Source organism: Triticum urartu, chromosome 4A (genome assembly GCF_056163025.1).
Source record: "Triticum urartu cultivar PI428250 chromosome 4A, HENAU_Tu73, whole genome shotgun sequence".
In the NCBI taxonomy this organism is placed as follows: domain Eukaryota; kingdom Viridiplantae; phylum Streptophyta; class Magnoliopsida; order Poales; family Poaceae; genus Triticum; species Triticum urartu.
Window position 1 is genome coordinate 521650128 of NC_141876.1, and position 11489 is coordinate 521661616.

General features: G+C 44.4%; 1 protein-coding gene across 1 annotated transcript; it reads right to left on the bottom strand.

Moving 5' to 3' along the window:
* Nucleotides 1–6667: 6667 nt before the first annotated feature.
* Nucleotides 6668–8578, bottom strand: LOC147976382 (uncharacterized). Its single transcript, XM_087520838.1, has 2 exons — nucleotides 6774–8578; nucleotides 6668–6675 (listed from the first exon to the last, which is right to left on the bottom strand). The coding sequence occupies exons 1-2, from the start codon at nucleotides 6946–6948 to the stop codon at nucleotides 6668–6670; spliced, it is 183 nt and encodes a 60-aa protein (XP_087376964.1). The 5' UTR covers nucleotides 6949–8578.
* Between the last annotated feature and the right edge of the window lie 2911 nt (nucleotides 8579–11489).

Consider the following 11489-nt stretch of genomic DNA (forward strand, 5'->3'; position numbering starts at 1 on the left):
AGACACGTTTATAAGCCGGTCTCGGGACTCTGTAAACTGATAGGCGCCACCCATGTATATAAGGGGACGACCCGACAGCGGTTCAGGACAACAGACAACAACTCGAGAGCCAGACAAGCGGATTCGCTCCCTGGCCTTTGAAACCCTAGCAATACTAATCACAACTAGACGTAGGCTTTTACCTTCATCGAAGGGGCCGAACTAGTATAAACTCCCCGTGTCCCCTTGTCCGGTTTAAACCCTTTAAGCTAACCCGTTGCGATGGCTCCATGACTAAGTCCTTTCACAAGGACATCTGCCGTGACAAACCAATGACTGGATCCGACCAGATCCGGTGCCAGCGGAGGCAGAGCATCACCAGAACAGCGAAGTTGGCGGCGAACTCGTCGCGAGCGGCGGAGGGCGCCAGTGAGCGGGCGGACGGCGGCGGCGGAGATCGGCGAAGGTGACGGCCGGCGGGCGCGGAGGCGCAGGGGGCACGGGCGACGGACGGGCCGGCGGGGGGCGGCGATGGGCCTGCGGGCCGGCGGCGGAGGTGGGCGGCGTGTTTCCACGTGGCGTCGTGCGACTGGCTGTGGGCGGCGGCGCGGGCGTGTCCTGCGGGGGTGGACATGTCCGGCGGCGAAGGGGACGAATTTTAGGGTTTCGGGACCCGGAAATTGGACAGGGTGCACATATTTATAGCTAGGAGGAGGTAGGAGTGTCCAAATGAGGTGTAGTTTTCGCCCACGCGATTGTGATCTGAATGCGGAGGACATGTAAGAGGTTTAGATGGGTTATTGGGCCGTTATGGAGGGGTGTTGGGCTTCAACACATAAAAGGCTTTTCCAGTCACCCGATTAACCGTTGGAGTATCAAACGGACTCCAGATGGCACGAAACTTGACAGGCGGTCTACCGGTGGTGTACCAAGGCCACTTGGCAAATCTCGGTCCACTCCGAGAATGTTTAACACCCGCTCATGAAAAGAGGCAAGAGGGGTGCGCAGGTGCACGTGGGAGTGTCGGATTGCAAAACGGAGAACGGGGAAAATGCTCGGATGCAAGAGACAAACACGTATGCAAAAGAGATGCACATGATGATATGATATGAAATGCATGACCTGAACAAAATACAAAACGAGGAAAAATCCAAACCAGGAAGTGAAATCTCATAACTTACAGCCGAAAATGGCAGAGTCAGAGTTACAAATATGGCAAGTTACATCCGGGGTGTTACAACACTCCACCACTACGAAAGGATCTCGTCCAGAGATCTAGGACTGAAAGAACTCCGGATATTCTGAACAGAGGTTGTCCTCGCGTTCCCAGGTGGCTTCTCGGTCGGAATGGTGTGACCACTTCACTTTCAGGAATTTGATAGACTTGTTGTGAGTCTTGCGCTTAGTTTCTTCAAGAATAGAAACGGGATGCTCATGATAAGACATGTCTTCTTGGAGATCAATCTCTTCGAAGTTGATGGTGCGCTCAGGAGTCTTGAAGCACTTGCGAAGTTGTGACACGTGAAACACGTCGTGCACATTTGCGAAGTTGAACGGAAGCTCAAGTTGATAGGCGCGGTCGCCTCTTTTGCCAATGATCTTGAAAGGACCCACGTATCTAGGGGCAAGCTTCCCTTTGAGACCGAAGCAACGAGTGCCTTTCATTGGAGAGACGCGGAGGTAGACATGGTCTCCGATCTCGAAAGTCAAATTAGGGTGCTTGCTATCATAGTAACTCTTCTGGCGCGATTGCGCGGCTTTGAGATTTTCACGGATGACTTTGCACATTTCTTCAGCCTCTGTGATCAAATCATTGCCAAGAAGTTGGCGTTCACCAGTCTCTGACCAATTAAGAGGAGTACGACACTTTCTGCCATAGAGAATTTTGAATGGGGCCTTGCCCGAAGTCGCTTGGAAACTGTTGTTGTAGGAGAACTCAGCATATGGAAGACAATCTTCCCACTTCATACCGAAGGTAATGACACAATCCCTAAGCATATCTTCAAGGATTTGATAGACTCGCTCAACTTGGCCACTAGTTTGAGGATATGGAAAGATATGTTGAAGCGAATGTTGGTGCCCATGGCCTTCTGGAAGTAGTCCTAGAAATTAGAAGTGAAGATACTTCCATGATCTGAAGATATCAATTGCGGAATGTCGTGCAAAGAGACAATCCTGTAGGTGTATAGCTCTGCCAGCTGAGCTGCTGTGATAGATTCTTTGATAGGAAGGAAATGATAGATTCTTTGATAGGAAGGAAATCCAGTCACGAAGTCCATCTCAATATGGTCAAACTTCCATTCTGGAATATCAAGAGGTTGGAGGAGACCAGTTGGTCGTTGGTGTTCTTCTTTCACCCTTCTGCAGACATCACATTCATTCACGAATTGAGAAATTTCTCGCTTCATTCGAGTCCACCAATACGACTGCTTCAGGTCATGGTACATCTTCGTACTTCTAGGATTAATGGATAGAAGGGAATTGTGCACCTCATTCATAATGACTTTCCTTAGATTGCCTTTAGGAACCACAATTCGATCCTCGAAGAAAAGAGTGTCTTTGTCATCAATGTGATAGCACTTGTATTTGGGTTGGCTCTTGGCAATCCCATTTTTCACCTTCTTCACCATGGCATCAAGAAGTTGTGCCTCACGAATTTGATCTTCCAAAATAGGAGAGACTTGGTGGTTGGCAAGAAATCCTTGAGGAATAACTTGGAGATTCAGTTTGCAGAAATCTTCACAAAGGTCCAGTTGGAAGGGCTTGAGAATTAAGCTGTTGTAGTAAGCCTTCCTGCTCAAAGCATCTACAATGACATTGGCCTTGCCTGGGGTATATTCAATACTCGGATTGTATTCTGGAATCATTTCGACCCAACGAGTCTGTCTCAGGTTGAGGTTGGGTTGAGTGAAGATGTACTTGAGGCTCTTATGATCAGTGAAGATGTCCACTTTCCTTCCCAACAAGAGATGTCTCCATGTTAATAATGCATGGACAACTGCCTCCAACTCGAGGTCATGAGTGGGGTAGTTCTTTTCGTTGGGCTTCAACTGATGATAGGTATAAGCCACAACTTTCTTCTCTTGCATTAACACAGCACCAAGACCTTGCAGGGAGGCATCACAAAAAAATTCAAAAGGCTTGGATTCATCAGGAGGAGTCAAGACAGGAGTTGTGACTAACTTGTCTTTCAGGGTGTTGGAAGCAACGTCACATTCATGCATCCAAACATACTTGACATGCTTCTAGAGGAGGTTGGAAAGAGGCTTTGCAATCTCAGAGAAATTCTCAATGAATCTTTGACAATAGCTTGCAAGCCCAAGAAAACTGTGGAGCTGCTTGACATTCTGAGGAGGCTCCCAATTGACAATCGTAGACACCTTCTCGGGATTAACAGCGATGCCCTTAGCTGAGATGATATGACCAATGTAAAGAACCTAATCAAGCCAAAACTCACACTTGGAAAACTTCACATAGAATTGATGCACTCTGAGTTTGTCGAGTACCAATCTCAAATGCTTTGCATGATCCTCCTTATTCTTAGAAAAGACCAAAATATCATCGAGATACACCAAAACGAAATCATTTGTGTAAGGGTTTAAGATGAAGTTCATCATGCGAGAGAACGTTGGAGGAGCATTGACAAGGCCGAAAGACATGACAGTATATTCATAAGAAACATAGCTTGTTCTGAGTGCTATCTTGGAAATATCTTGTTCATGAATGCGAATCTGATGATAACGCATACGGAGGTCAAGCTTGGAGAATACTTGGGCACCTTTAAGTTGCTCGAAAAGCTCATTGATGTTGGGAAGTGGGTACTTATTCTTTATTGTATTCTTGTTCAATGGACGGTAGTCGACGCAGAGTCATTTCGTTCCATCCTTCTTTTTGACAAAAAGAACACCACAACCCCATGGAGATGAACTCGGTATGATCATACCCATACACTCTTGTTCATCGGGTTGTTTCTTCAACTCCTTCAACTCTTCTGGTCAAAGCTTGTAAGCATGCTTGGAAACAGGTTCCGTGCCAGGCTCCGGATCGATAACGAATTCAACTGGCCGGTGAGGAGGCATTCCCGGAATTTCTTCTGGAAAGACGTCTTGATATTCACAAACGACTGGAATCTGAGAGATGGCATTCAACTCTTCCTTCTCATTGAGAGAAAACAACCGAATGGTTTCATCGCGAGCGGCATAGATGATCACATCCTCAGAAGAGTGTGTCAATTGAATCTTCCTGGCAGCACAATCAAGCTAAGCCTTGTGCTTAGAAAGCCAGTCCATCCCGACAATTAGAACAATATCCGAGTCACCAAGAACAATTGGAGAGGACAGAAATTTGTAGTCTCCAAACAGGACAGAGACATCGGGTGCATCCAAACTACAAATCATAAGATTTCCCGGAGAAACAACTTGCATGACTTTGGACAAAACCTCTGTGTCAACATTGTGCTCCAATGGAAATGGGAATGACATGAAAGAATGCGATGCACCAGTATCAAACGAAATTTTGCAGGAATAGAGTTAACTTGAAGGTTACCCATGATCACTTCTGAAGAATCCTCTACCTGAGCTACGTTCATCATGTTGACCTTAGCATGCTTGGGATTAGGCTTGACCACTGCATTGCTGGTAGATCTCACAGGAGGAGGAGGCGGAAGGCGCCTTTGGTTGAAGCACTTGTTTGCATAGTGCCCTTTCTGCTGGCACTTGTTGCAAGTAACCTCTGAGAGCGAACGGTGATAAGGAGCACTTGACCTTGGAGTATGAGACTGAGCTTTGTTCTGATAGCCTGGGTTGGGTGGGTGGGAAGATCCATTGCCACCTTTACTCTTTTGCTGATAAGACTGACGAAACGGAGGAAGAGGTGGCAACCAGAACTTCTGTTGCTTAGCTGCCACTTGAGTTGAAGAAGAACATTGAACTGCATCCATGACTCTCTTCTTAGAAGCATCACACTTGAGCTGAGCAGCTTCTTGCTTTCGTGCCATGTTCTAGAATTCATCATACTTAGTCGGCTCAAGAAGCACGAGAGCTAATTGCAAATCTTCTCTGAGGCCACCTCTGAATTGATAAATCATGCTCTTTTCATCAGGGACGTCTTTTTTAGCGAAGCGAGCGAGTTTCTGAAACTGGATATTGTATTGATACACAGACGTGCTGCCTTGCTTGAGATTGAGGAAGTCCTCACACTTGCTCTCAGCAACACTTTGTGGGATGTGATGAGCTTTGAAGTCTTGGCAGAAATCATCCCAGGTAATCACATGGCCTCCTCTGGAATATCTGTATTGTTGATACCACTCAGCAGCTTGGTCTTTGAGTTGAAATGCTTGACAAAATCCTCAGGCCTCACATTGCTAAACTCAAAAAGTTTGCAGATATCCACGAGCTAGTCATCGACGTCTGCGGCCTCGACACAGCTGCTGAAGGACTTTGGCTGGTTTGCAAGGAACTGATAGAGGGTAGCAAACTAAGGCTGATTGTCGCCTTGGCCTTGATTTCCTTGGTTGCCTTGCCCTTGGTTGCGCTCTTGCAAGAGTTGCAAAAGCATCTTAGTGTTGGTGTTGGTGGCTTCCATGACAGCTTGACATGCCTCCGGAGGTGGAGGTGGTGGCGGAGGGTTCGACTGTTCCCCATCATTGCGGTTCGGACTCTGACGCATTGGAGGAACCATCCTGAAGAGGTTGACATCCGTTAGCATCTTGAAAGACATATATTCAAGCTGAATCAATGAATCGAAATTGCAACATAAAGTCTTAACATTCAGACCAGGATGAACGAATGAATTCCAAAGTAAATCATCACACTTCCATTAAGTTGAGAAGCCACTTAGATAAAGGTAGAAAAACAACAAGGTACGGATATGAACAAATAAGTGGTGAGGATTACCCAATCACAAACAAAATATCTGCTGGAAGAAATACTAGAGCTACTTGAATTCCCACCTATAAAACTCCCAAAACTTTCTGGTTATACAATGAGGTGTTGGGGATACAAGGGAAGCATAATATCTCACCCAAAACTAGCAATTGCTACATCCAGCTATATCCATCCTTCAACACATAACCAAGAAACCTTCGAAGATCATTTACCTCAACCTTCGAAAAGCATCCGTGATACAAGTTATGACAATACTCCCAAACTCCCGTCCTAGTACTGGGTGGCGTCGAGGTTATATCACCAACAACTACATAAAAGAGATTTTCGATGTTGGCGAACTCAGGTATTCCAGAACTGCAACGATAAAATTATGATGACCACACCTCGGAGCTCAACTCCCTGGGACACTGCCACAACCCCTAAATGTCAGGAGGCACCAAGAACAATGTTATCGTCACACAACCATCAGAATGATTCCAAGATACCCGCGTGATCCTAAAAAAAATCGTGAAATTTGAGGAGAGAAGAGTCAAAACTCTACGTCCAGTGGCGGATCCAGGATTTAAAGTTACCGGGGGCGGACTTTTAAAGAAAAAAATCTAAGCCACAATATAATCAAGAAAAATAGTTGGCCAAGAGTATGCATGCAGGCAAGACTATCAACACAATAAACTTATCTAAGTAATTTTATTCTCAAGAAGTACGCAAAAAATTGTAACGCAAAAAATCACATAAAGTCTAACTTGGACTTCTGCTGGCTAAATCTTCCATGCGTTACCCCAAATATTTATTCTTCTAGTCCATTAGGTACCTGAAACATGTAAAAAGAATCAGATTAATCTAAATCACAACATAGTATGCCATTTGTTTAAACAATAGATGAGGCAAATGTTTACCATTAAGTTGTACTTATATGTGGAGGATTTGGAAGATGGCCTCTACGATTCCTTAGGCCATGAAAATGTTTGATAATCTTCTTGTCTTCAATCCCAACAAATATATCTTGTTCAACATAGCAAACCATCATATCATTCAACCATTCATCACCTATCTTGTTTCTCAAATCCATTTTTATTATATTCATGGCTGAGAAAGACCTTTCAACTGATGATGTCGCTACCAGCAATATCAATGCGAGTTTGATGAGTCGGTAAACCAATGGGAAACACCAATACTACTTAGTTTGAACTAACTTGATAGAGAGACTTGATAGAGTATCACAACCACAAAAAACAGGTGATCTTTACATCACATCAATGTATATGTCAAGCTGACCACTCAAAAATTGCCGTTCTTCTGGATCAAAGTCTGCTGAGTAAATGCTTGCAAGCTCAATTATCTTGTCATGGTCAAAGCTACTAAATGAGTCTCTAGGATCTAGACATGAAATGCAAATCATTAATCGGGTTGTTGTTTCACTAAATCGATTGTTCATCTTGGCTATGTTTCTATCAATCACCTCATTGAATATTTCTACCTTGTAGTGATGAAAGCAAGTAACTAACTTACGTGAACTCCTTCGATAACCCCTTGCTAAAATTTTATCATTCATATTTGGCACCAGTATATCTCTTTGAACACAAAATGTAGTTACAGCCTCCAAAAGTGGCTCCCACACTTCATCCCTCAAATGCTGCAATAACCTCTTCACAGAGACAATCATGTTCATTGCACTAACTATGTTTTGGTCCTTTTGTTGCAATGCTTGTGACAAATCATTAGTCAGACCAAGCACTTTAATCATCAAGTGCAATATGAGTACGAATTCAAAGACTTGCATTTGTTTCATCAAACCTAAAGCTTTGCCTTTGTCGTCGTCATTTTCTCCATCTAAACCAATAGCATGTAGCACTTGGATCACCGAGTCCCACATTTGATAGATACGAACTAGAGTTCTCTGGTGTGATCCCCAACGTGTATCACCAGGTCATGCTATAGTTGTATCTTGATGTTTGCCCCTTCCTTTCATAATCCCCCATTCTCCAATTGGATTACAATCTTGTCATGATGTTTCTGTAGCAGTGCATCTTTTCTTCTACAAGATGCACTTACCGTGGTCACAATGATATTTGTATAGCCAAAGAAATCACTAACAGCAAGAACTCCTTTGACAACAGCCACAACCACTAGTTGAATTTGATGGGCAAAACAATGCACATAAAATGCATGAGGATTATCATCTAGCACAAGTTTCTTTAAGCCATTAAGTTGCCCACGCATATTTGAGGCTCCATAATATCCTTGCCCTCTCAACCTAGACATGCTCAAATTATGGGTAGCAAATACTTTATCAAAAGATCGTTTGAGAGAAGCAGATGTGGTGTCAACAACATGCTCGACACAAAGCAGCCTTTCTAAAGTCTCCCCTTGCTTATTCAAGAACCTCAAAATCATAGCCATTTGCTCCTTGATTAACGCATCACGGGATTCATCAACAGTTTTTTCTGCACAAGCGTGCACCAATTGCTTCTGAATTTCATGACAAGTCCTTTGATGATTTCCAGGAGCATTATCAAAGAGAACATCAGCTGCATCCTTACATCTCTAAGCATACCACTCTAACATCTCAAGGAAATACCCTTGTTTCTCGAATTCTTAGACTCCTTGTGACCACGAAAAGCAAGACCTTGCCTAAGCAGAAACCTTACAACACCAACAACAGCCAACAATCAGTTCTGGTATTCAATATGTGCCTTCTCAGTTTGAGTAGTCATTGCATATGCCACACTTTGCTTCTGATTTTTAAAATCTTCACAATGCCTTCTTTAATTGTTGTGAGCACTCTTTGTTGAACCTACATGGAGCCTGAAGTTTTCAACTGCTTTCTTCCAGTTCGTATACCCAGTCTTGGTGACGACTTCAGCCCCAAACTTTGAACTGATTGTTGGTTTCTTGAAAAGAAAACAGTGAAAACAGTGAGCAGCTTTTTTGCTTACACTATACTCTAGCCAATCAAACTCCTTGTACCATATTTCTCTAAATACCCTGCCATCTTCATTGCGTTCAAAATCATTATCTTTAGGCTGACATGCACCGTTCGAGATATACTCCCTTCTCCCTACATCTCTGATTTCTGGGGTAGCATACTCTTCAATTTGTTTCCGAAGGCCAGGATCTGGTTCAATGTCAGCTGGATTAAAAATTTGAGGAATATCATCTTGCAAATTATTTCTATTAGTCTCTTGGCTTAATACTTCAGGAACACTAGCTTCTAAACTAGTTAGATTTACTTCAGATTCACAAACTTGGGGTCCGGACTGATTTACTGGGATAACCTTGAAAAAAGATTCTATCTGCTTCAACTTCTTAGGTCTCTATAACATCACATTTTTAGTTTAGTTTCAATATTCAACTTCCAAGAATTAGGCCAGCATGACAACAAATTAAACACTATAGAACAGAAGAGAAGACTAGGGAGAGCGAAATAACCTGGTCGTTGTTGCCTCTGTTGGCTGCTCGCTTGTTGTTTTGAGCGGGGACCGTGGCGGCGGCGACTCCGTTTCTCGTGTGGATGGCAACCAGAATAGGCCGACTCACTTCTCCTTCTCCATCTAGCACCATCGGCTGGACAGACCTCAGCAGCGCCGGCGACGGCAAGATGGCACTGGAGGCGGCGCCGCGTCTTCAGGGCGTGATCGCTAGGCGTGACTGCGTGAGTTTAGGACGACCAATTCCACAATCGATAGATTAGAAATTAGAAAAGGACTTGTGAACGTGAAAATCAGGCTGCGTACTAATGGGCTCATCTAATTTTCGGTGGGCTTACTTGATTGGCCCATCTCCTAGCGAGCAGTTATCTTACCTGGCATCTAGCGAATCGTTTTCCTCTTCCCTCGTCATGTTTGGCCAGACCTGAGACCATCCAGCGAACCTGCTCGCCTTCCATGGTGGCTGCTGGCTAAAATAAGAAGGGGGGGTACCCTAGGTTTTGAAAATTTACCCGGGGCGGCCGACCCTACACGACCCCATGCTAGAGCCACCCCTGTCTACGTCAGGAGGCCTCACCAGAGCGACGAAGGGACTAAGAAGTAAAAATAATCCTACTCTCCGATATATATATATATATATAATCCTAAGACTCAAAATATTTTGTTCTAGACTCAACAACGTCAGCGATTCGATCAAGGAGGGGGCTCCTAAGTCGGGAAAGGCTCTGATTACCAACTTGTAACACCCACAATGCGGCTATATCTCCCACATGTCGAGGCATGACTTAGAGGCATAGCCGCATGGTAGGCATGTCGCAAGAGGGGTAACCTTTACACATCCCATGTACTGAATAAGAAAGGGATAAGGAGTCAACTTACAATCACCACTTCACACAATACATAAATATATCATACATCATCCAAAATACAATCAAGGTCTAACTACGGAACCAAAATAAAGAAAGACAACCCCAAATGCTAGATCCCCGATTGCCCAAACTAGGCCCCTCTACTGATCATCCGGAAAAGAATCATAGTAACGGCCCGAATCCTCATCGAACTCCCACTTGAGTTCGGTAGCATCCCCTGCACTGGCATCATCGGCACCTGGATCTGTTTGGAAGTATCTGTGAGTCACGGGGACTCGGCAATCTCACACCTGCAAGATCAAGACTATTTAAGCTTAAGACTAGCATATATGGTGGCTAACTTACGCAAAAGAGAGCGGGAAGAGAAGCAAAGCACGATCGAGAAGCTAATAATGATCAAGAAGTGATCCTGAAGCTACTTACATTCAATCATAAAACGAGATCATGTTCTCTTCCCGGACTCCACCGAAAACATACCATCACGGCTACACACGCGGTTGATTCATTTTAATTAAGTTAAGTGTCAAATTCTCTACAACTTGATATTAACAAATTCCCATCTGCCCATAACCGCTGGCACGGCTTTCGAAAGTTCAAAACCCTGCAGGAGTGTCCCAACTTATCCCATCACAAGCCCTCACGGTCAATGAAGGATATTCCTTCTCAAGGCAAAACCCAATCAGTCTCGAAATCCCGGTTACAAGACATTTTGAGAATGGTAAAACAAGACCAGCAAAGCCGCCCGATGTGCCGACAAATCCCAATCGGAGTCGCACGTATCTCGTTCTCAGGGCACACCGGATGATACATCCTACGAGTAAAACCAACCCTCAAGTTGCCCCGTAGTCTATTCGGTTCGAACCAACACTCAGAGGAGCACTGGCCCGGGGGGTTTAAAATAAAGATGACCCTTGAGTCTGCAGAACCCAAGGGAAAGGTATATGGTGGTAGGTAGGCAAATGGTAAAACCAAGGTTGGGCCTTGCTGGAGGAGTTTTATTCAACGCGAACTATCAAGGGGTTCCCATAACACCCAACCGCGTAAGGAACGCAAAATCAAGGAACATAACACTGGTATGACGAAAACTAGGGCGGCAAGAGTGGAATAAAACACTAGGCATAAGGTCCAGCCTTCCATGCTTTACTAGGTATATAGATGCTTTAAAGTAAATAAGAGATAATAACGATATCCCAACAATATCCATGTTCCAACATGGAACAAACTTCATCTTCACCTGCAACTAGCAACGCTATAAGAGGGGCTGAGCAAAGCGGTAACGTAGCCAAACAACGGTTTGCTAGGCAAGGTGTGTTAGAGGCTTGACATGG

Bases quoted from the DNA above. Each gene is read 5' to 3' on its own strand.
- LOC147976382 (XM_087520838.1), bottom strand. From the start codon at position 6,948: ATGAATATAATAAAAATGGATTTGAGAAACAAGATAGGTGATGAATGG.